This window comes from Rattus norvegicus, chromosome 13, assembly GCF_021556685.1.
Source record: "Rattus norvegicus strain SHRSP/BbbUtx chromosome 13, alternate assembly SHRSP_T2T, whole genome shotgun sequence".
Lineage (NCBI taxonomy): Eukaryota > Metazoa > Chordata > Mammalia > Rodentia > Muridae > Rattus > Rattus norvegicus.
In genome coordinates, this window is record NC_141546.1 from 99350244 (window position 1) to 99376114 (window position 25871).

Consider the following 25871-nt stretch of genomic DNA (forward strand, 5'->3'; position numbering starts at 1 on the left):
TCAGCTTAAACAGCCTCCTCAGTGAACTATCTAGGTCGTGTCCGTAGAAGCGCACCAACAAGATTGTTTGGGTGACTCGATGGCCCCCGCAAAGTCCAATTAGATCACCTTTGGAGGAAGGCCAGAATGACTGGACAAGCTCGCGTAAGGGCGAGGACCTAAGAGAGCAGCCAGGCGCCACGTCTGACTCTCGGCCACAGCACCGCGAGTCACATGTCCCGGACTGCACCCTCCCTCCGCTCCCGCTCGGCCTGCGCACGCGCAGCTTCGGGGCGGGCTACGCATGCGCATCACCCTCGCCCCGCGGGGAGTGCTGACAGCTTCCGGTCTGGCGTCCCCGCCCCCCGGGTGGCTGAAGCTTTCGGGTCTCGGTGCTGTCAGCCGTAGGGTAGAGTGGGCCGGGCGTGGCTAGGGACCACGAGCCCGGCGAGGCGGGGTCCCTGCAGCCATGGCCTGCTCCATCGTCCAGTTCTGCTCCTTTCAGGACCTGCAGTCCGCGCGCGACTTCCTATTCCCTCAGCTGCGGGAGGAGACCCCCGGAGCCCTGAGAAGGGACCCCAGTAAGTGTCCAGGCGACCGGGACGCGGCCGAAAGCTTCCCCTCGGCGTCCCGTCTCTCTCAGCCTCAGCTTTCTGCGTCTCGCGTCCTGTCGCCTGTCTGTCACCGTTCCCCACCCCCTCCTTCCCAGTTCCAGCTTCACGTCTTCTCCCTCTGCCCACCACCTGCTCCGGGATCGCATCCCCTGCCCCAGTCCCTGCCTAATGTCAGTCCTCTACCCTGTGCTTGTCCCCAACTCCCATCCCACTCCATCCCTGGGACTGTGGCCTTTGCTCTGCTTAGCATCCCCACCCTCTTCCATCACTCTTCTGTCATTCGGATTGACGGAATAAATGGCCGATTGGCAAGTGAAGGGCTTTTTAAGGTGGTGAGTAAACTCCCAAATAAGAAAAGTAACCTCTTAGGAGGTGAAGAGAAGCCAGGGTAGGTTCTAAAAATTACAGCCACATGGTCTAAGAAAGTTAATTGGCGTTTATTGAGGTGAGAAACAGCACCTGTTATTACCATCAAAGAATGTTAACAAGCCCTTCTTCAGGAGTATAAATCCCAAGGCTGGGTTATTAGATGCTGTATATTACCTGAGGATTTATTATATGCGCCTTTGTTTCTCCTTTTGAAAGAGGGTACCTTGTGCTGCTTTTTTTATTTTTAATATGAAAACCATTTTTGCTCCTTAGCTTTGCTACTTCGTACTATAGCAAAGTGGTGATATAAAACCCAGTAATAAAAATCCTCTCCCTTTCACAATTTAGAAGCTATTGCAGGGCACTAGGAAGATTCGGCCTCACACTCAAGGTCAGCTTGGGTCTGTCTGAAAAATGACTGAAAATATCAAATTAGGAATGAATAGTCTGTTCCAGTCATTGCTGCTACATGCCACTTAAATTTGGTAGTTTCCGTCTTGTTGGACCTGTGATTCCCTGGTAATATCGCACGTGAACGAGGGTGCCCTAACATGCTACATGGCTTAGCAGGCATGTGTGTTGAGAGAGAAAGACAGCCATATCTGAAATGCTTGTGGTTTGTCCAAGTGAGCAGGTAAAACTCGCACAGTAGAGACATCCAACACTTGCTATGGCATCGGGAGTCAGGACATTCATTAGTTAATTCATTTAAAGTGTGAAGTGTGGTTTCAGTCTATAGGATTGCTAAATATTGTGTTTTGAACTTGCTACAGAAGATATAACCTTAGAGACTAAAGTTGGAGAGTCTGATAAAGGTTCTTGGAAAGGTGGAAGAGAGTAGCAGAGAGAAGCCAGGTGACGGAAATGTTTTGGAAGCTGAAGGAGAGGATATGATCCCGCTAAGGGGTGGTCAGAAGTTTTGAAAATGTGACAGAGGTCAGATAGGACTAAGAAAGCGCCCACTGGTGTGGGGAAGATGACAGTGACTGGGACCCTAGCACTGTTTTTAGTGGCACAGTGGCCAGAAGTGTGGGTGTAGGGCGTTGGAGGAATCGGAAGGCGGATAGTGAAGAAGGTTGTGAAGGACAACTGATGTGGGGTGAGAAACGGGATGTGGAGAAGAGGATCCCATCTCTGTACTGTTGGCCACCATCCCAGTCCAGGCCACCGTGTCTCAGCCTGGGCCTACTTCTGGGCCCCTCTTAGCTTCTTCTAATTAGCTTTCAACAATAGTCCTGGTAAACTTTAGGGTGTGTGTGTGTGTGTGTGTGTGTGTGTGTGTGTGTGTATTTGTATTTTCTCACATTCTCCTCCTTATAATCCATACTGGTTCTTATTGTACTTTAACTTAAAAATCAATAATTCTGGGGGTTGGGGATTTGGCTCAGTGGCAGAGCGCTTGCCTAGGAAGTGCAAGGCCCTGGGTTCGGTCCCCAGCTCTGAAAAAAAGAACCAAAAAAAAAAAAAATCAATAATTCTGGACCAGTGAGAAAGCTCAGCAGGTAATAGTACTTACTTGCAAGCCCGACTACCCAGGTTTGATCTGAAGAGCCCATATGATGGAAGGAGGGCACTGACTCCTGCAAGCCCCTCACCCCTGCACATACACCATGGCACAGGCATGTGTTGGTGAGTGCACACACACACACACACACACACACACACACACACACTAAATGTCTTTTAAAATCTAAATTCCTGTGAGGGTTCTAAGACCCTTGAGGTCTACTTCCTGCTGCTTCCTTTTCTGCCTCTCTGCCCATTGGCTTTGAGACAGAGTCACACTCAAGCACTGGGTAGCTGTCCTAGAACCTGTTCTCCCGTCCAGCCTCTTGAAGGCTGGAATGCAGACCCAGCCACGCTTACTCGAACCTGAGGCTTTTGCTCTTGCTGTTAACTGGGCCTGGGATGTTGTTTACAGATTTCTGTGTGCTACTCACGTCTTTTGAGTGTCAGCTTAAATGTCAGCTCCTCACAGCAAACCTTTGCTCCAACCTCTTATTCTCAAACATAGCATTGTGTGTCGTCACTATCTCTGCACTGTCCATGTGGTACCTCAGGACTTATTGTGACTTTTGAGCCTTAAAATATGGCCTTGAAACTGAGAGTACGTTTTTAATTAAAAGCCAAGTGTGGATTATGACTGTAATAGTTTTCCTGGTACAGGGAAAACTGTAAAAATCAGAACTCTACAGATTAAGGACATAAAGTGAACTTGTCTGTGAGCAAGGCCATACAGGGAAGAGCAGAGCCAATCCTAGTCTAGCCAGCTGGGAATGCAATCACCTTGCATCTAAATGAACTTGGACTCTGTCTATAGACTATTGCACTTTTAAATCAGATTCTTCGGTTTGTACTTATTGCCATTATTATGGCTGAAATCCACTCATTTGGGAAGTAAAAAACCAGCAGCCCCCTTTCAGAAATTAAATTTAACTTGTGTTAAATGAAGCTTTAGTTTACAGATAAAAGTTGACGCCATAACTCTTATACAGATAGTGTGCTTGACTTTCTTAGAATGACCCCGGGCCACGGAGCTATCTTTACTAAGCGTCCAGTTTGGCATCACAAAAACTTCGACTTAAAACTTCTGTTACAGTGAAAATTGTATAAAGTAAAGGTGAAGCTAGGAGATACAGGGGCAGAGCACATATGTGGCAAGGTCCTGGGTTCAGTTCTCAGAACCAACTGAGAGCAAGGTGACGTTAGCAGAGCCGGTAGGTAGGATCTGACAGGCTGCTGATGGCCGGCCGCCTCTCTTCGCTTTGCTGTTTTTAAGTTTTGCTATTTTACTGGGAAGCAAGATTCCTGCAGGCATTTTAATTTTTCTGTCAGATACAGAATTCATTTGTTAGCATAATTCATGTCAAGAGGAGATGTAAAACAAAAGATGTAGTTACTTGTGAATTGTGGAAGCCTATCACTTGACTTAACCGTACTTTAATAGTGCTTTCGACGTGTATACCAGCTGTAGACGACAACTGCTACCTGGACACCCAAACCCACAGACCATAACTCAAATGGCTTTTTGTTATTCTGCATCATTGATTATAAGACTATAGTTTGTAGCTTTAAAACATCTTGAACTCTGGTGCGGAGAGATGGCTAAAGGTTAAGACCACTTACTGCTCTTCCAGATGACCCAGGTGTGATTCCCAGCATCCACATGGTAGCTCTCAACCACCTGTAATTCCAGTGCCAGGGGACCCAACACCGTCTTCTGGCTGTTGGGGACACTAGGCACACAAGCAGGCAAAACAGACTCATACATAAAATAAAAACATAAGTAAATAATGAATGAAAGATCTTGAACTCTCCTGTTTCCCAAATGTACCGGCTGGTTTTATGTCAGTTCGATGCAAGCTAGAGTCATCAGAGAGGTAGGGGCCTCAATCTAGAAAATGCTCCCTCAAGAGCTAGCTGTCAGGCATTTTCTTAATTAGTGATGGATGTGGGAGGCCCAGCCCACTGTGGGTGGTGCCATCTCTGGGCTGGTGGTCCTGGTTCTGTAAGAAAGCAGGCTGAGTAAGCTACAGAGGAGCAAGCCAGTAAGCAGCATCCCTCCATGGCCTCTGCATCAGCTCCTGCCTCTAGGTTCCTGCCCTGTTTGAGTCTTGTTCTGACTTCCGTCGAAGATGGACTGTGATGGAAGGTGTGAGCTGGGTAAACCCCTTCCTCGCCAGCTTGCTTTTGGTCCTAGTGAGCTGGGTAAACCCCTTCCTCGCCAGCTTGCTTTTGGTCCTAGTGAGCTGGGTAAACCCCTTCCTCGCCAGCTAGAATTTGGTCCTAGTGAGCTGGGTAAACCCCTTCCTCGCCAGCTTGCTTTTGGTCCTAGTGAGCTGGGTAAACCCCTTCCTCGCCAGCTTGCTTTTGGTCCTAGTGAGCTGGGTAAACCCCTTCCTCCCCAGCTTGCTTTTGGTCCGTGTGAGCTGGGTAAACCCCTTCCTCGCCAGCTTGCTTTTGGTCCTAGTGAGCTGGGTAAACCCCTTCCTCGCCAGCTTGCTTTTGGTCCGTGTGAGCTGGGTAAACCCCTTCCTCACCAGCTAGAATTTGGTCCTAGTGAGCTGGGTAAACCCCTTCCTCGCCAGCTTGCTTTTGGTCCTAGTGAGCTGGGTAAACCCCTTCCTCGCCAGCTAGAATTTGGTCCTAGTGAGCTGGGTAAACCCCTTCCTCGCCAGCTAGAATTTGGTCCTAGTGAGCTGGGTAAACCCCTTCCTCCCCAGCTTGCTTTTGGTCCTAGTGAGCTGGGTAAACCCCTTCCTCGCCAGCTTGCTTTTGGTCCTAGTGAGCTGGGTAAACCCCTTCCTCGCCAGCTAGAATTTGGTCCTAGTGAGCTGGGTAAACCCCTTCCTCGCCAGCTAGAATTTGGTCCTAGTGAGCTGGGTAAACCCCTTCCTCCCCAGCTTGCTTTTGGTCCTAGTGAGCTGGGTAAACCCCTTCCTCGCCAGCTTGCTTTTGGTCCTAGTGAGCTGGGTAAACCCCTTCCTCGCCAGCTAGAATTTGGTCCTAGTGAGCTGGGTAAACCCCTTCCTCGCCAGCTTGCTTTTGGTCCTAGTGAGCTGGGTAAACCCCTTCCTCGCCAGCTTGCTTTTGGTCCTAGTGCTTCATTGCAGGAGTAGAAACCACAACGAAGACACCAGTGTTTTCAATTAACAGTAACTGTTAACAGTAGTTAGAAAGCAGATACCTATTTCAGACATGAGATCTGATTTCACTACTGTGTCGTCCTCAGGGGTAAGCGTGAGCCCCATTACACAGTGGCACAGTTGTTGGTGAAGCTGTTTTATAGTTTCTGAAGCTTATGCTTGAGTTGGGAAGAAAAGTAAATCATTTCTTAGTTTAGGTAATAGTTGTTTCCTGTTGGCACGCTTCTAGAAAAGAGAAGGAAGCATCCGGTAACTGCCAGAGCCACCAGAGCTAATGGCAAGTCAACTGTTTACTGGAACCTTTAGTGGGCTTACTTTGCATCATGGGATATAACAAGTATATTGAATATCAGCTTTTTATACGTGGTAAATATTATTGTATGAGATCTGCCACAGAGAAGCAGGCCATTAGTAGAAATTTCAACAGTTACCAAATGCCCTTAAAAGAGGAAGAACTTACAGAGAAGTTTTTATCAAGAGGAAATGGTCACTCGAGTGTTCTTCAGCCTCTTCACTTGGTTAATAACATCGAACACCTCCTGGGAATTCACCTCCTGGGTGCATACTGTTCAGTTAAAATCCTGTCTGCAACTTTGAAATACACAGCTAGTAACATCACCTGTCGTTACTGTACTGGTGGGTAGAAAACCAGTCACTCCTCCCGTCACTCACACCTCCTCTATCTCTCCCATGGCCACTGTCAAATCTGTGCCAGCCCCTCCCTCGGCACTCCTCCACCCCCACCCAGTCACTGTCCTCACACCTTTACCAGCCTCTGCCAACCACTCTTTTAGCCTCTCTGCTTTTATGAAATAAATGTTTTCATTTATTTGTTTTGAGACAGGGACTGGCTACTTGGCTCAGGCTGGCCTAGAGCTCACTATGTAGTCCAAGTTGCCTTTAAATTCAACAAGATCTGTCTCAGTCTCCCATGAGCTGAGATTATAGACAGGAACCACTGTGACTACATAAACTTTCCACCTTCCACATGTGAGGAAAATACACGGTGTTTGCATTTCTGTATCTGACTTAACTCATTAGCACTATGCCCTTCCTGTCTCATCTGTATTGCTGTGAATGAGAGCTCGTTTTTAATGGTCAAATAGTGCTCCACTGTGCATGTGTATTCATTGATCTATCAATAGGTCTCCAGGCTAATTCTGTATCTTGGCTATTTTGACCAGAACGACAATCAACTCAGGAGTATACCTCTTCAACCTGCTGATTTCCTTTGCTAGAGTTGAAAAGAATTCTGTGCCGTTTTCTCTGGTAGCTGTACTGTCTTGTAGTGACTTAATTCGCACCACAAGTGTTTCTCCACGTCGCCAGTCTTCCATTCTTGTTGCAGCTTTTCCATAAAAACTCCTCTTATCATGGTTTTGATTTGGCAGTTACTGCTGTTGAGCAGTTTTCCGTACACTTCCTGGGCATTTTGTCTATGCTGTTTACCCATTGTCTATGCTGTTTACCCATTGTCTGTGCTATTCACCCATTGTCTATGCTGTTTACCTATTGTCTGTGCTGTTTACCCATTGTCTGTGCTGTTCACCCATTGTCTATACCATTTACCCATTGTCTATACCATTTACCCATTGTCTATACCATTTACCCATTGTCTGTACCATTTACCCATTGTCTATACCATTTACCCATTGTCTATACCATTTACCCACTGTCTATACCATTTGCCCACTGTCTATACCATTTATCCAGTGTCTGTACCATTTACCCATTGACTATACCCTTTACCCATTGTCTATACCATTTACCCATTGGCTATGCCATTTACCCAGTGTCTGTACCATTTACCCATTGGGCCATTTGCTCATTTTTAATTGGATCATAGTTGTTATTTTGCTATTGAGTTGTTTGAGTTCTGTACAATCCTTGGTTACCATAGTTCTGTCATTTCCTGGCTGTTACTCCTTGGATTGGTTTTTGGTTTTGTTGTTGTTGTTTTTTTTTTTATCTTATCCCTCTAATATCTTTACCTACAACAATGTTCTGAAGTGTTTCTCCTATGTTTTCTAGTAGCTTCATAGTTTGAACTCTTACACGCGTCTGATTTATTTTTTATTTGATTTTTATATATGGCTGTTGTATAGAACTGTTTTTAAAAGCTCTACGCTTTTATTTTGAACATATTAATATTAGTTTGTCATTTGTCTTTAGCTTTACTAATGGGAAAGAACTTAAGGTTTTTTATTTTATCTTTCTGTTCTTTAAGACATCATACTTATATTCAATCTACTCTAATTACACACACCCCCCAACTTTTGAACTTCTCCCTGATCTCGCCATGTCCTTCCTCCAACCTCATGTCCTTATTTTTTTTCTTTATAGCCCACTGAGTACAGTTAGAGCCTCCCATATGCACATGGGGTTAGGGCCACCCATTGTATTATGGGAAACCATAGGAGCTGCACGCTCTGAAAGAAACTGACTCTTCCTCTCTCAGCAGCCACTGAGTGCCTGTTGCTTTCTGTGGGGTGAGGCCCTGTGTCTCTTGCTCACCCATGCTGGAATCCTGACTGGCGTGATCTTACGCAAGTCTTGTGCAGCCACAGTGGCTGCTTGCTTTTATTTTGAACTGTCTTCTGTTTTATTGTCATACTTATTGATTGCTGTCCATTTTAATGCCATAGATTGTCTCTGCCAAGTTACTCATCTCTCAAGAATGTGACAGGAATGGTCTTAAACATTTTCCTCCCAATTGAGCTTTAGAATTTAATATGTTTTAAAAATCAAATCCATACTGGGATTTTAATGAGCTTATATTCATTTGGAGAGGGTTGGCATTCCCATGACCAAACATTCTTCTTTCATGCTAGATTTATTGAGTGCAGTAGGCAGACATGATCAATACTAAAGACACATGTCTGAAATGAGAGATGTGATATATGACTACATGTAAAGTGATTATTACCATCTACCTAGCGCGTCTATCACGTCACATCCTATCTTTGGAAGACGCGGAGGACAGGACACTTTCGTTTTACTTTTAGCAGTTGGACAGTGCAGCACGTCCCTAAGCTGTATGTTGTTCTTCTTTCAGAAATGCTAACTATGAAGCAGAACACGATGATAAACAGGCACATCTATATTTTTCTTTACTGTGCATTGAAACTGTTACAGGTGCTCAAGTGATACTTTTAAAACGATCAGGCTTCGTTTATGTGCGCTTGAAACAACCCCCCCCCCCCCCCGCCCATAACTATGATACAAGATTTGGCTACTATTCAGAGGATTCATTTTTTAAATATAAAAAGTGATTTCCACAAGGAAAGTATTGAGTATTGGGGAAGGTTAAAGAAGGAAGATGTAGAACTGAGCCTCTAGACAACGTAGAGATTAGTTTCAGTCATTTTACGCCCTTGTCACATTTCACACTGGCAAGTGTTCCTCAGCCTTGGTGGGGGAGGGGAGTCCCTCTTCTGTGCCATGCATATGCCTCTGCACATAAGACTCTACAGAACACTCTTAGAGCTGGTAAATACTGAGCAAGGGCCAAGGTACAGCATTACACGTATTTAAGAAATAGCTTTCCTTTATACTGACACAAAAATTAGGGAAACAGCATATTCACCGTAGTCTCAAAAACAAACAAGATTGTTAACCTTAGAATAAAGGTAACCATTGAAGTGATGGACCTCTATGGGGAACTTGAAAATACCGAAGGGAGAAGCTGAGGAAGACACTGGTAAGTGGAAAACCTCCCATGCTGATGGATTGTGAAAAAACCTGTAGATTCATTGTAACCCTGTTCACAATTCCAGCACCATCCTTCTCAGAAATAAAAAACCAAAAATCATAATTCACATGAAAGCACAACGCACCCTGGCTAGCTGAAGCATCCCTGAATAAGAGAATGATGAAGAGGAGCTGAGGAGCTGCCACACTGGGTTCACAGTTACCACAGGACATAGCAATGGAGGAGCCGCACACTGGGTTCACAGTTACCACAGGACATAGCAATGGAGGAGCCGCACACTGGGTTCACAGTTACCACAGGACATAGCAATGGAGGAGCCGCACACTGGGTTCACAGTTACCACAGGGCATAGCAATGGAGGAGCCGCACACTGGGTTCACAGTTACCACAGGACATAGCAATGGAGGAGCCGCACACTGGATTCACAGTTACCACAGGACATAGCAATGGAGGAGCCGCACACTGGATTCACAGTTACCACAGGGCATAGCAATGGAGGAGCCGCACACTGGGTTCACAGTTACCACAGGACATAGCAATGGAGGAGCCGCACACTGGGTTCACAGTTACCACAGGACATAGCAATGGAGGAGCCGCACACTGGGTTCACAGTTACCACAGGACATAGCAATGGAGGAGCCGCACACTGGGTTCACAGTTACCACAGGACATAGCAATGGAGGAGCCGCACACTGGATTCACAGTTACCACAGGACATAGCAATGGAGGAGCCGCACACTGGATTCACAGTTACCACAGGACATAGCAATGGAGGAGCCGCACACTGGGTTCACAGTTACCACAGGACATAGCAATGGAGGAGCCGCACACTGGATTCACAGTTACCACAGGACATAGCAATGGAGGAGCCGCACACTGGGTTCACAGTTACCACAGGACATAGCAATGGAGGAGCCGCACACTGGGTTCACAGTTACCACAGGACATAGCAATGGAGGAGCCGCACACTGGGTTCACAGTTACCACAGGACATAGCAATGGAGGAGCCGCACACTGGGTTCACAGTTACCACAGGACATAGCAATGGAGGAGCCGCACACTGGGTTCACAGTTACCACAGGGCATAGCAATGGAGGAGCCGCACACTGGATTCACAGTTACCACAGGGCATAGCAATGGAGGAGCCGCACACTGGATTCACAGTTACCACAGGACATAGCAATGGAGGAGCCACACACTGGATTCACAGTTACCACAGGACATAGCAATGGAGGAGCCGCACACTGGGTTCACAGTTACCACAGGACATAGCAATGGAGGAGCCACACACTGGGTTCACAGTTACCACAGGCTCACAGTAATGAAAACAGTTGAGACAGAGCTAAACACAGATCAATGCAATGGAGAGCTCTGAGCAGCTGTCAGTTACCTGATTTTTGACAAAGATGTCAAAAATGCACACTGGAGAAGAGACCTCATTTTCATCATATGATATTGGGAAAACTTAGTGTCTACACATAGAAGAACAAAACTAGATCCTTAACTACCCCCACAGACAAAATCAGCTCAGAATGGATCAACAGCCTCACAGAAGACCCACAACTCTGAAACATTTAGGAGAAAATGTAGAGAATATCCTGTAAGATATGTACAGCTCAAGGACTTTCTAAAAAGGACTCTGGTTGCTCAGGAAACAAGGCTAATAATTGGTGAATAGAACCCCATGAAATTAAAATTTTCTATTTAACATAAGTAACTGAAACTGTCAATAAACAGGCAGCCTACAGAGCAGGAAAAAAACCTTTTCTTAGCTACAGATCTCACAGAAGATTATTATCTAGAATATACAGAGATCTCAGAAAACTAAGGACATGAAAACAGGCAGAATGGTCTGAACAGTCCACAAGAGAACAATATAAGTGGCCAAGAAACCTTTTTTAAAGTGTTCATTATCATTAGCCATCAGGGAAATTAGAATTCAGCTTACTCTGAGACTTCATCTCACTATAATCAGAATGGCTGTAATCAAGACAACTGTTTGTGAGGGTGAGGAGAAAGAGGAACCCACATTCACCTTGGTGGCAGTGGGCATAAACTGGAACAGCACTATGGGATCAGCGAAGGTTCTCAGAAAACTAACACTAGAACTATCACATGATAGACTATAGCACTCTGGGCTTTAGTGAAAGGCCTGTATACGAGGATGGACACGCACATCCATTCCACTGTTGCTCAAGCAATGGAGAGAAAATAGAACCAGCCAGGACACCCACCAACTCATAATGCCTAATAGAATTATGACACATATGTATAATGAAATTATCATTCAACACAAAAGGAAAATGAAATTAACACATTTTCAGGAAAATGGATGAAACTGGAAAATATATGGAGTGAAATAACAAAGGCCCAGAAAGACAAATACCACATGCCCTTCTCATGTGGATCCTAGATTTGGATTTTTAGATTTCTGTATTTAAAGTGGAGTGAGAGGCCAGGAAACAAGGCACTGAAAAGTGGGTAAGCCTTCATTGACACAGATTTTTAACATATTTCTCAGGGCCATCTCTTTGGCATGTTTTAAATTGTAACATGAAGAGATATTGGGTCTCTGTAGGGGCAGGAGATCTAAACAACTGCTGCTTCCGTTTGACTGAGTGAGTCATTTGTGAATTGAGTCAGTTTCTTTTTATAACGATATAAAGGAAATATAAAATCCCTTTTATAGTGTTGTGCATTCAACAGAGATTATGTTCTTTAACTGAGCTCTTTGGAAAGAGCTTTTTTTGGATCTGGTATCTAGTAGTGTGTGCTACTTTTTGAATGAATGAATGAATTAGTGAGTGAGTGAGTGGTTCCTGTGGGGCTTTTATTCTGCAAGGTCATTTTGATGTTCTGGCAATTTGATACATGCATAATTTTATAGCAATTTTTAATGTGAACCATGGACTTTAATTTCTCATTTAAAAGACAATGCATTTTCTAAACCGTTATGTTGTTTTTGTGATTTTTGGTTTTTCAGGACAGGATTTCTCAGTGTGGCCTTGGCTGTCATGGGACTCACTTTGTAGATCAGGCTGGCCACAAACTCAGAAATCTACCTGCCTCTGTCTCCCAAGTGCTGGGATTAAAGGCATCACCACCATTGCCTGGCTTCTAAAATGATTAAGTTGACTTAAGTTGTCACAGTCAACCCACAGTGAGATTGTTTGTATTGGTGACGTAGTAAGAAGAATGAAGGCAGAGTTTAATGGATGATATTGCCAAATGTTTCCCTTGTCTTTGTCCATCCAGAGGATCTGATGCCTTCTTCTAGCCCCTATGGGCACTCACACACATGTGCACATATACTCACACATAAAGATGAATAAAAGCAAAAAGGAATAATGATGGTGATTATTCACAAGTGTGTGTGTGTGCTCGTGCATGCGCACGTACATGCACGTGTATACCTGTGAAGTGTCTCTCTTACAGTCACAACACTTTCTGTGCACCATAGTTAAGTGTTCACCTCCTACATAAGATAGATTCTTTAAGACCAAGGAATGCCTTTGTACTTTCCTTAGCTCCTCCTACAAGGTTGGGTACATGGTATTTAACAGCAATTGCTAATTGACTTAATTGACTTGTATCTGGAAATCTGTTGGCCATGTGATTTTAATCAAAGGGTGGTGTTATTTTAGGACTTAATATATGCCTAGCAGTGAAATTTGGATTTTAGGAAGTAATTATTTGGCATTTAAGTGCTGAAGATTAGACTGCTGTTAGTGCAAACTAATTGAGCAGTGATTCCAAGTTCCAGACTGTAGCACTTGGAAATCATCTCTGCCTCCTTTGTTTCAGCAATTTTTAAAGCCAAGTGTGTAAGTGAGCGTTCTCATTGCTGCTTTCTCTAAATCTTCACGATCCTGTTCATCTCCCATGCTGACTTTGTCCCAGGGTTTGAAAGCTGATTGCTTACATATATTCTATTTTTACTTCCTAGTTGTGTTTGATGGCTACATCATGATGAGAACTAGCAGTGAGAACTTAGCATCAGAACAGAGCCCCTCAGTACTCTGCTAAGTCCTCCTGCAGCCCTGCAGTTCTCAGAGGTACTATTCAGGGAAACTAAAGCTTACAGATGAGGTAATTTGCTTCCTCTGAGGTAGGAAATGCTGCATGTGGGATTTGAACAAGCACTAGGTACTTCGTAATGCGTTCATAAATAAAAAATTGATAAAATTCAAGCAAAACATCTGCAGTGTGAGTCTCAGGCCTGAGTTTTCTGGAACTTCAATTGGTTTTTAACTTAATTTGGGATGATAGAGTATCTCATCCTTGTCTCTGATTGCTTGAGAATGATAATTTTATTGCTTTGAGTAAATTCTGAGCAAATTATATAAAATCAACATGAGTGATCCAAGGGATGGTGCTTTCCAAACCCCGAGGTTTTTAATTTCTTGTTGCATATTTTAGTGAGCATGTTTTAATCTAAGGAGACTATCCCAAGTGTAAGAAATAAGATTATCAGAAAAGGGTGGAATCGGGAGCTTGTCTTGTTTTAGAATTCAGGTTGTCGCCACAAGATACCTTGACCTATCAAGACACAACAATTCAGCTGGGCAATGATGGTGCATGCCTTTCCAGCACTCTGGGAGGTAGAGAGAGTTTGATCCCTGAGTTTGAGGCCAGCCTGGTCTGCAGAATGAGTTCCAGGACAGCCAGGGCTATAGAGGAAAAACCTGTTTTAAAAACAAAACAAAACAAATCAAAAAACCTAAAACTTAAACAAAAAAGAAGAAAGAACAATTCACTTTGAAACTATCTCTGAAATTTTATGCATTTGTTGCTGACTGTCCTCAAATTTGGCTATGTAGTCAAGGCCAGCCTTGAATTTCTGAGCTTCTGATCCTCCTTCCTCTGTTGCCCAAGAACTATAATTATATGCATGTGTTACCATACCCAGATTAATTTTTAAACTCAGCTTCACATTTGATTAAACATGGATCTACTCCATGTCCAGTATTTAAAGATTTTAGTAGCTTGTACACAGTTTTGCTAGACACAGATTTGTAAATCAAGTAGGTTCTGTACTTCCTGGTTCATACTGTCTATGACAAATCCTGAGGTAACAGTTTACGCAGTCACATTCTCCCTTAGCATGGCCATCATACAGAGATTGCTTCTGCTCGATGTGGCAAGCATCTGTGAATCCAGCGCTTAGGAGGAGAGGCAAGCGGATCCCTGAGTTCAACGCCAGCGTGCTCTATGTAACAAGTGTCAGAACAGCCAGAGTTCCGCAGTGAGACCCTGTCTCAGAAACAACAAAAACCAAAAAACCAAAAATTTTTTTCTGTTATATTTAGAGAAAAAAATTAAAAATATGTTAAGCTTTTTAATTTTATGTTCTCTCTTTCTAGGTAAAACATCAAACTGGGAAGATGATAGTTGGGGAGCATGGGAAGAAACAGAGCCCCAAGAACCTGTGAGTCTTTATAAAGCATGCTTTGCTTTTATTTTTGTGTGTGGATGGTGTGTGTGTGAGGTCAGAGGGGTCAGTTCTCTCCTCCCACCTTCAGTGGGTCCCAGGCTTTGAGCTCAGGTTGTCAGGCTTGCGTAGTAAGGCTTTTAACCACGGGGCCATCTTGCTGATGCTCTGCATGGGTTTTGAGAGTGACACTTTCCTTTTGGAATGATAGTGGCATATTTCCATATCAGGCTGACATTTAAAGAAAAGCTGTCACAACCGTTTTTATGTTTAATTAGTAGTAACTAACTAGATTAACATGCTTTAAAGATCTTAATGACTTGACAAGCAGTCGGCCCGGTAGCCTAAGCCACAACACAGCAAGACTTTAAACCTTGTAATTCATGATGGATGTGTCATTGGCTGTGGTCCTGGAGGGCCACATCAAATCCAAGGGCTTAGCATCTGACAGTGCCCTTCTTGCTACATCGTAACATGACAGAAGATGGATGAGGGACAAAGAAAAAGGGAGGAAAAGAGAGAATGTGTGCGCGCGCACGTGCGCGGATGTGCACATAAAAGAAATCCAAACTTGCCTGCCCTCATAGCGGTACCCCTCCTGTTATAACAGTCCCATCCCAAGCGCAGCATTCATTTGCTCACTCTGTGACATCACTTCTCATTAGTTCTCAGCTCCTCATTTTATGTTTGGGGTTAGGTGTCTAACGTGGCACTGGGGACTCAGTGGGTCCATAGCACCGGGCGATAGAGAAAGTCACTTGCTTGGGATTGTTTGTCCCTCAGCTATTCTAGATGCTTCTGCCTGCTCTCTCAGAGCGTCTGTTGTGCCTGTCACATTGCGGGCCCTTTTAGGTGCTGAGAATAGAGCAGTGACCAAAGTAGACGGAGTCCCTGTGCATCTTAGCATGGCCTCACCTGTGAGTCACAGAAGATAGCTTGAACTGCTTTAGGCAACGGAAAAGTTCTGTGTTTGGTCAAGTGGTTGAGCTCTGTGTGTCATCAGGCCCTTCATATCTGTCTGTCTGTCTGGCTGGCTGGCTGTCTGGCTGGCTGGCTGGCTGACTTGTTTCTGTCACAGGCAATGTGGCATCATTGTTTTAACCAGAGGGAAGAAAATACTTGGACCTTTGCTTGCTCTTCTGGGGAAATAGCTTTACTTAAAAGCCACTTACAACTCTGCCACATCATTTCTTGGCCATGTGACATCCAGAAATAACTTGTTTCTGAAGTCATTGACTTGTGTGTGGAGAGACCTTCTCTTCCATTCTGTGATTTGCGTAATTTCTCGTTTCATACCATGTGCGCGGTATTTTTATTTTGTTCTCCTTTTCCCTTGGTTGTTCTACTTTTTTTTTTTTTAGCTTTTTGTTCTAGCATAGCAGTTAGTTTCAAAACTTGAGTTCCAATAACTTCATTATTTTTTCTTGTTTTATTGTCTTTAATTTTATCTTTGTTTTCCAGCTTCTTAAGATGACATCATAGATTACTTATTTTAAATCTATTTTCTCTTGTAATGTAAATCCCTATATTCTTCTGTGCACTCACAGGTTTTGATGTGTGTTTTCAATTTCATTTAGTTCAAAATATTCTCTGATTTCTTTTCTTTTTGATTTTTTTTTAAATCTGTTAGCTAGAAGAATGTTCCTTAATTTGTAGATGCATTAGTCTCCTTAAGGATGAGGGGTACTCTCCCTGAGACCCTGAAGCCTTTAGGGGAACCACAAATCCAACATGTACTACTCATCCAATATGTACATGTAAATACCTTTGGAAAATTTTAATTTATAAGTTAGATACAGTAAGATATTAACAACCATAAGCAATAATGAAGTGGAAGCATTTTAACAATGCTGTAATGAAATCGCCAGCATCATCCCCTTTGCATTGGGGGTCAGTATTAAGTAGAATAAAAGCTCTCTGCTCTATGATGTCCAGACTGTTGCTTTGATAAGCAAAGTGACTACCGAGAGATGGACGGGTGAGTAGCAGTGTGCTGGACAGAGGCAGAGTTCACAGCCTCAGGACCCCAGGCAGGTGGAGTGGGACAGAGTGAGGCCTCACTGCATAAGTCAGAAGAGTACATAATTTAGAACGGACGATGGCTCATTCCTGGCATTTTCCAGTTATTTTAGACCATGACTAGCTTCAGATGACTCAGATCACAGAGGAGACCTGCAGATAAGCAAAAACTCCCAAACTGTTTAAATCTGTAGAGCCCACTTTATAGTGTGATATACGGTCTGTTCTAAACGATGTTCATCTCTGGGAAGAGTTCTGCTGTTGATGGGGAAGGGTCTCACATTTTAGTTAGGCTGATCCGTTCATGTCTTCTGTGTTCTTCCTGATTTCCGATCTTTCTGTCGGTGAGGGAAGAAAGTGGAAATTTCCATGTGTTCTTCCTTCCAGCTTCGTCAGAGTTGCATCTTGTGACTTCTCCGTAGCTCCTGCTCAGAATGTGCAGTGTCCCTGCTGATGTGTAGTAGTGTCTGTCCTGTCTGTCCTCATACAGGTGCTGTTCCTCTGTGGCATCTCTTTCCAAGCCTTTCTGTTTTAGCTGACTTATGGTTCTGAAGCTAGTTTGTGTTTTTAATAGATAGTTGGTACCATTTGGCTATTTATTGTATATTCCTCGTCACTTTTTAGTTCCTGTATTAGTCAATGCTCCCTAGGGGAAGAGATCAAAATCAAAAGAATGACTATTATTAGAGGGGACTTATCAGGCTGCTACATGACATGGCCTGGGTGTCCAACAGACTCCTGGGAACGAAGAGCCTGTAGCTCCTCAGCCCCTGGCTGTCTCAGCTGCTCTAGTGGTGCCGAAGGCCTGGAGAGCTGCCGGAGAGCCAGTGTGTCAGGTCAGTCTTGAAAGCCCAGAGAAGCAGGCTTCTGGTATCCGAGAAGGCTTTCAGCAACGGAGTGGGGGAACTTGCCAGCAGGAGCAGAGACAAACAGCGAAGATAAAGCTCTTTTCTAGGACCTCTGTGTGGGCCGCCATTGGAAAGTGCTGCTCACGGTTTAAGATGGGCCTTTCCACTTCAGATAATGAAATGGAAGCCAATCTCCTGCTCAGTGCTCAGCCATGAGGTTCTTCCCGGTTCTAGTCAGTGATAACCAAGATTGGCCATCACAGTGTCTTCTAACTCTTACTCCATTCTGTGTGTTAAACAAGTATCATTTCGGTCACTCTGATTTGTATTGTCACATTAAATGTATACTATATTGACTTGCATACAATGTAATTCACTCTTACAGTATTCACCTGTGTACAGCATACAGCATTCTCTAACTACCATTGCCATCGAAGTCAATAATATTTAATTACCCTAAGAGAACCCCCATAATGCATTACTGGTCATTTGCCAGTCTCTTCTGTTCCTGTCGTCCAGTCACAGCTGGCTGACTTGCTGTGTAAGGATTACCTGTGAGACTCACTGGCTCCTACTCACTCCCAGTTCAGACCCGTCACGGCTTTTACCTCCATTGTTTGTGGTCTGGAGTCTTCCTCCTTTTCTTTATTTCTCTCACGTCTATACCAGCCGTGTCACTCAGTAGAGGTAAGACTGTTACTTCAACTACTTTCTGTGATTGTGAGCAACTCTAATGGCTCATATCCAGAGACACAGCAAGTAGCAAAAAGAAAGACTTGCCAGATACTTGAAAGTCAGAAGTCAGAGCCCTGGCCAAGGAACAGGTATTGTCACCCACAGGAGGGCAGAGTGGAGAGGAGGCCTTGAAGGCTCCTGCCAGGAGCAGACCTAGACTTCCCCAGAACATAACTGGATTTTGTCCACATTAATGCTGATGATAACAGTGGGAACAGAATGTCTTGCTGTCCACTTCCTCTTCAGTGGTGTCGAGGCGCTGCCTCTGTATGCACTGAGGCTGTCCTCAGTTGGCTGCCACTGGGCAGAGGCCGAGTGCTGGAGGAAGGTGAGCTTTTGCTCTCGTTGGTCGGCCATCGGAGAGCTAGTCCGTGGTGAGGCAGTGGCATGAAGAGAATCCACAGAGAGCTTGCAAAGAGTTAGTGTGGCAGCAGCCACCATAACTGAGTGCTGTGCCCCAGAGGCAGCCTGTCTCCTGAGCTCAGCAGGAAACAGTATGCACCTGGGGCTTTGTATTTCTATGCGTGCATTGCTTTGCAAGTCGTCTGCCATTTTGATGACTTGAAAGAAGGAAAGGCATTTGTAATTGAGAGACCTAGTACCAGAAGTCTGGACAAGCCTTTTTAAGAATGAAGCCTGTTTGCTCTTTTGAGCTGTCAGCTGTAACACGGGCTTAGAGAATGCTCGGGACTCAGTGGAAGTCACCCATGAGGAATTGACAGCAGCCAGGAGAAAAAACAAGTGAAATGCCTTGAAAGATGGTGATAGTAAGAACACAATGGAAATGGAGAGTACGGCATATGGCAAGGCCGGTGAGGAGGAAAACTACAGAGAGAGTGTGGGACTATCAGCAGGGAGGTGCTTGTGTCCTGGTCTGATCCCTGTACTTCTGGCACTCTGTGAGAACCCCTGCTGTCCCTCTAGCTCATATAGAATAGAGTAGAATATCAAAGAGATTGGCACTGTCACCTCTGTGGGGCAACTCTGGACACAACTGTGTCCCAGGAACCTCTGGTTTCAGTGACTTTTCTCTCTTCAAAGAAGACATTGCACCCACTTTGAAGGATGAGGCAGATAAAAAATGATGGCAAGAGGTTCCTTCACTACAGAGGGGTCTGCTTCCTCCTGGGAGAATCATCTTAGTCATGCTGAGAAACCTGTTTATAGTTCGGGAGATCTGGGGCTGTGGTCCCCATCCACCTTCGAGAGTCCGTTTGTCAGTGTGGACAGAAATCTCCAGTGACCGAGCAGCCATAACCTGAGTTGGGGTACACTTTCACATGAGCTTAACCCACCCCTCGCCTCCTCTGAGTGCATGAGAGATGTGCCCCTGAGCCTGGCAGAACCAGCTCCACTGTGGGTGAGCGGCCTGTAGAGAGGGACAGACTAGGCTCTCCACGAGGCTTCGTCCATTTCTGCTGCTGTTAGTGAGGTTCCTTCCCTCCTATGCTTCCGATGGCTCTGGGACACAGTGGAAACCTAGTTTTATTTCCTGGGCTTGTTTCTAGAGGCTGTCTAGTTTTTCTTACCCTAACTTATTGGTAAGGCATCTTTTCACTGGTGCACTGAGTGAGTGGTAGGAAGGATAAAATTGGCTGGCTCTGTTGTAACCAGATGGTAGACAGGACAGGAAGTGGACCCAGGGCAGTCCTGGTCCAGGCCTCCGCTTCAGTGGTCAGCTTGGGAAATTTCTATTCAAAGAACTTTGAAGTGGGCTTCATCTGTTTTACAGAGAGGAACAGAACATGGTCAAGGGCAATCTTGATTTACCAGACTAACAGGGCATCAGAGCATGCTGATTTAAAGGGGCCATGTTTATAAGCCAGAAATTGGAATATAATTCATGGTGATTCCATGTTCTTACAGTATCATTCATTTGAGATAATTCTGGAAAATCTCTAGCTTCATAGCACTCCTTCCTGTACACTTTGGTATCATCCACTGCCCAGGAGACACAGCCGACTTAGTTTAAAGGCAGAAGGGGGCTTTTAAGCCATGCTAAGCATCTGCTTCAGACCCTCCTGAGAGCTGACCACAGAGGGTCTCTTTCCCAAGGCTGGTTCTCACTAGGAGCTTGGATTTTTGACTGGGAGGTTGACTTATGTCTTCAATGTCCTTTCTTTCAGCACGGATGTGAGCGAGGTGTAGTCTAGTCATTCTCAGTGGGGAGTGCTTTTGTCCCTTCTGACAGGGGTGTGGACAGTCTTAGCTTTCCATTTGGGGCAGCGGTATGTCTAGCGGGCAGAGGCTGAAGATCTTGCCAGGCAGTTCTAGCAGAGGACAGTTGCCCACAGCAAAGCATAGTCCCTCAGGCAGTCAGAGGTGCTGAGGTTCAGAAGCATGGCTTGGTGCGGAGCTCTTACTGTTGCTCTCCAGTCTCTGCCTTACTGTTCTCCATTATTTGTTGCTCTCCAGTCTCTGCCTTACTGTTCTCCATTATTTCCTGGCCTTTTGGAGTGGTGGCTTGAAAGCACTGATCTGATCTGTCGGACATTGACCTGGTTTCAGTAGACTCTGGTGAAGCAGTTGTCTAGTGTGAAGAATGCAGTTACATTGAGTGCTGGCCAACACAGGTGGCTTTGGGCTGTTTTGGATTCTTGTCCTCAGAGTAACAAGCAGTCGGGTCCAGTGTGGATGGCACTGTGGAGGCCGGCGTGCTGAAGAGACTTAGTCTCTGCTTATCACCTGCAGCTTTTCCTTCCTCGCCTGTGATAGCTTTGGTTCTCTTCCGCATTCCTCAGGGACTCTGGTGAGGCCTCTTCTGCCACTTGTGTAGGTGGGAGGGGAGGGGAAGAGTGAGGACCGGACTGGATAAATGTAACTTCCAAGCGAGCCGCCTCACTCTTGCCTTCCCTTTCAGAGGACCCTGGTGGTGCTCCACAGGGCAACAAAGGCTGCATTTTAGCTTCCTGTCCTGTCAGTTTAGCACTCAGTTTTCCAAGGTCCATTCTCAGCACTACAAAAAGGGACAGAGAAAAAGGGTTTCAGCTTCAGTGAATGAAGCACAAGGCCACAGATTTGATTCTAGTCCCTCCCAACCCCCAAGACAAGCAGTTTTAAATTGGGTTTTTACCAGAGAGAGTAAAGGTAAAATTCACATGGTTAATTCACACTCTTGAATGTATATGTATACATGTGGTATGCCTGAGTGTGTAATATATATTCCATGTTTGGGCATATGTGTGTGTGCACATATATGTGTATGCACATGAGTGCTCTTGAAGGCCTGGGTTGGCATCAGGTGTCTTCCTCAGTTGCTCTCCACTGTGTTTTTTAACCCAGCGCTCACTGTTACGGCTCATCGGCAGGCCTGGCTGGTCAGCTTACTCCAGGGGTCCTGCCTCCACCTCAGAGCGCTGTGATTAAAGGCAGGCTTCCATACTGCCAACGTTTACACACAGTCTGAGGATCCGAACTCTGATCTTCATGCTTGCACAGCAAGCACATCGGCCACTACACTGCCTCTCAGCCCCCTGCTACTTCCCATCAGTTGTGTGCTTGTGTCTACTTTGTATTCATTTAAAAAACCAAAGACTGAGAGACAGAAAACTAAGACATGAATGCGTGTGTGTTGTTGATTTTTTTTTTTTTTTTGGTTCTTTTTTTTTCGGAGCTGGGGACCGAACCCAGGGCCTTGTGCTTCCTAGGCAAGCGTTCTACCACTGAGCTAAGTCCCCAACCCCTGTTGATTTTTTTAAAATGGAGTTCTGTCCTCTGTGTATATTCTAAATTGTTGGACCTGTAGTATGTTAGCAAACTTTAATCTTAGGATAGTGTAAATGCTCATTAATGTTTTAATCTTTTATTTCACTTGTGGTTGGCATTGGACATCTCTTTATGTTTTCCATTTATAAATATTTTGGTGAGTACATGCTATTTTTTTCTAAAATCTGATAGCAACTTTAAAGCCCTTAGCATTTGATTTAGTGCTAAGATCTATTCTACTTAAACCGGATACTCATTGTTACTATTGATTGCTTGTCTTAGTCTGAGAACTACATGGCAGTCTCTGGGTAGATATTATTTGGTACTTTATTGATCACATGGAACCTGGTGGGGCAAAGAGGTTTACTCTCTACTGTTAAATATGTGCTCAGCACACAGTGGCGCATGCTCGTTAGGCTTGCAACCCCGTTGTTATTCTGTGCTAATTACAGAGAACTCGAGTGTTACACACAAGTGGAAGGGTTGCCCTCTCTGACACTAATCACCATTATCATTACCAACACCAGGGTTTGGCCCATGTTGGCCTTTTCTGTTTAGACCAAAGATCGAATGGACAGGTGAGTGGACACGTGTTCTATAAGTAGTTTAGACATAAATAACACTAGAATTGGGATGCATTTTCCTGTTGGGTCCAAGGTCCTGGGCTCAGTCCTTACTACCAAAAAATAAAACAGGGAAAGTAATAACAGACAATCTTAAATTAATTGATTGTAAAATAAACTGTAAAATCACTGACTTCCTCGAATTTTAAAAATTGAGAGTCAGAATGTAAGTTTTGTTACTAATTTTACTTGTAAGAGGGCTTTTTAAAAAACGTATAACCAAATTAGAGAGTTGGTGCTTTGCCCCATTTTGATTGTGAGAAGACTGTAAGATCTGTGAGACTGATCTTTCCACTGTGAGGCAGCTGCAGGTTGACTGGGGGCTGCATAGCTTCACCATCTCTGCCCTTTCTGTGTAGTATTCTGAGCTGCTCTGTAGAGTTTAGTTTGGAGTTAAGTCCCATTGTACCTCCCCCAAGGAAGGAAGGCAACGGAAATTTGAAAAGCATTAGGCATAACATAAATTAGAAGCAGACTACCAGGAGACACAGTGTGGAGATCTTGCTTTGTGTGACCTCTCTTGCTTTCAGAAGATAAAAGTGAGTATCTCTGAGTCTAGGTGGCCATCTTAGAATGGCTGTGAGTGTGCCCCCAGGCCCTGAGAACACTGGATGTTACTGGCACCCCTAGAATGTATAAACAGCTTTGAAAGCTAGCCCAGCAAAACGTGCGCACTGCGAAGCTGCTGCTGGCTGCTGCTGGCTGTTTCATACAGCAGTGGTGCCATCAGCAGACACCGGCAAGCGGTGACTCATCAGCGTGGGGCAGCTGTGTGCACTTGAAGGCTGCTTGGTCACAGTGCTGTAGGATCACGGTCAGACACACCTTGGAAGAACAAGTCATCTGACAATTTTGCAGCCTGAAAAACAAAGAAAGGAGAATGTTAAGTGTATGAAGCAGCCTGGGTTAGAGCCGGTGCCTTCTCCAGGGGATCTGTGGCAGCTCCCTGATTTGTTCAGGTGAAGACATTTCCTGTGGTCTTAAGGGAAAAGCCTGGGCGTATAGGCCACACTGAAACAGCTTTCTCTGCTCTCCCAGTGGGCCCACCTTTATAGTGGCAGATGCACTGCTAACCTTTGTGTCTGGTTTTGTGGGAAACTTTGTTTAACTGTGGGGTACTTTGTTTTCTTTATTTTTAATTTCCTACCTCACTTGGGAAATTAACCACCTTTTCAGTTGGTGGTGTTATTTTAGGATTACTAGTTTCAAGGGGGCAATATTAGTGTCTGTGTTCTCTTACTGTGGATAGCTTTTTTCAGAAACTTAATTGGTAGGCAAAGGTCCTCAAGATACAAAGTGAACACTGAGCCTGCATCCTGCAATGTGAACCAAAGCCTTGGGCTTGGGTTGTTGTTCTGTACAGCTCGTTGCCTGTTGATAAACTGAAAGTACAGCTTTGTGGTAAAGCTAGTACTGGTTCATTATGGTCCAGCCTGGGGTATGGCTTTCTTATTACTCCTATCCTGTTTTTTGTTTGTTTTTTTTGTCAAATTATGTCTGCTTTGACTTGTAGCATCTTTGAAAGTTCTGATACAGGAACTCCTGCAGACACATCTCTGTTGTTCATGAATGGCTTCTATTCCTACTGCTGCTGCCTGTGCCTTGAGCTGGATTCTTAAGAACCCCTGTTCCTTTCCCTCAACTGGTCACATTTCCATTAGGGGAAAAGTGAGAGCGGGGTACAGTTTACCAAAGGAGCTGGGATTGCACATAGAGGCTGTCACAGAGTTTCATTGCTAGGAATACACCATGACCATGACAGCTCTTATAAAAGAAAGCATTTAACCGGCTGGCTTACAGTTGAGAGGTTCAGTCTATTACCATCATGGTGGGAACCATGGCAGCTGCAGGCAGACACGGTGCTGAAGAGGTCGTTCAGAGTTCTGTGTCTCGATCCACAGGTAGCAGGACAAGAGTGTGATGATGGGTCTGGCTTTGTCTTCTGAAACCTCATAGCTCACCTGCTGTGACACACTTCCTCCAACAAAGTAGCACCTGCTACAGCAAGTCTACACGTCCCGTAATGCCACTCCCGCGAATCAGTGCAGGCAGTATATTAAAACCACCGCAGAGGAGAAAGGGGAAACTGTTTTAAAGGTGTGGTAAAAAAAAAAAACAAAAAACTCAGGAGAATCCACTGGCTTTGTTGGGTGTGGTGATGTGTGTCTATAATCCCTGACCTATCACTGTTTTTTAATCAAGTATTTAATATTTCTCTGTGGTTTGCTCCCTCTCCAGGTTACCACCTGAAGGTGGGGTTTCACTTTCAGGAAGGCACCCAGGACTTAGACTCAGTACCATAGGTCTCCGTCACCAGTCGGGAGTCTATAGAGTGTGATAGCCTCAGCTCACAGAGGCCGCTTTGAGGAGCTTCAGATACTGCGTGGAGTAAAGGACCATGGTCCTGTAGAAACTGTGGATCCCAGGAGAATTGGAGTCGCAGCTGACTTTTCTCTGTGGAGATAACTTTCTAGTTATATGTTTTTAAGAGAGTAAGGTAGATACAGAACTTCATTTAAAAGGAGCTTGTCTAAAATATGAATTTTGCCAGTAATGTCTTCTGTTTTCAAGAATGTGCAGCCTTCTTAGCCAGGCTCCAAGTCTGTTCTTATTCCTAACGTGAAGGGAAGCGTATGTAACTGTACCAAAGGCTGCAGGCCTTAGAGGTAATCCAGACATTTTCCCTATCCCCTATTTTAAGTGTTCTTTTGACAGAAGACTATGAAGCCATCAAAAAGAATAAAGAAACTGATTGTGGTGTGAAGAAAGTACACATCTATTCTATGTGCCTTCTCTCAAGGAGAAAGGGAAAGAAGGACCGTGAATATGTCTGCTTGTATGTGCAGAGTATCAAAGGAAGTAACAGACATTAATGTATCTCACTGTAACAGACATTAATGTATGTCATTGTAACAGACATTAATGTATCTCACTGGTTGTCTTCAGAGTAGACCACTGGGTAGCTAGAGCCAGGTAGCTGAAAGGTGTGTGTGTGTGTGTGTGTGTGTGTGTGTGTGTGTGTGTGTGTATGTGTGTGTGTGTGTTGTGATTTTCATGCCACAGTACCTATGTGAAGTCTGTTTTCTCCTGTTAGGTGTCAGCTCTGGAGAGTGGACTCAGGTCCTAAGGCTTGGTGGCAGGCACCTTTGTCTGCCCCAGCTGTCTTACTGACCTGAGGGTCTTTCTCCTG

At 44.7% G+C, this 25871-nt stretch overlaps 1 protein-coding gene across 6 annotated transcripts in view; it reads left to right on the top strand.

The window, feature by feature from the left end:
• Positions 1–325: 325 nt before the first annotated feature.
• Rab3gap2 (RAB3 GTPase activating non-catalytic protein subunit 2) overlaps positions 326–25871 on the top strand; it is a 73830-nt gene continuing 48284 nt past the window's right edge. For 5 of the 6 annotated variants that reach the window (XR_015635148.1, XR_015635149.1, XM_087580416.1 and 2 more), the window contains exons 1-2: positions 326–560; positions 14684–14748. Coding sequence is in view for 2 of the 6 variants with exons in the window: in XM_087580416.1 (XP_087436542.1) it covers positions 449–560; positions 14684–14748 (177 nt within the window). In the remaining 4 variants the exon portion in view is untranslated. The remainder of the gene's footprint in view (positions 561–14683; positions 14749–25871) is intronic. The other variant, NM_001040154.3, reaches the window with a different exon arrangement.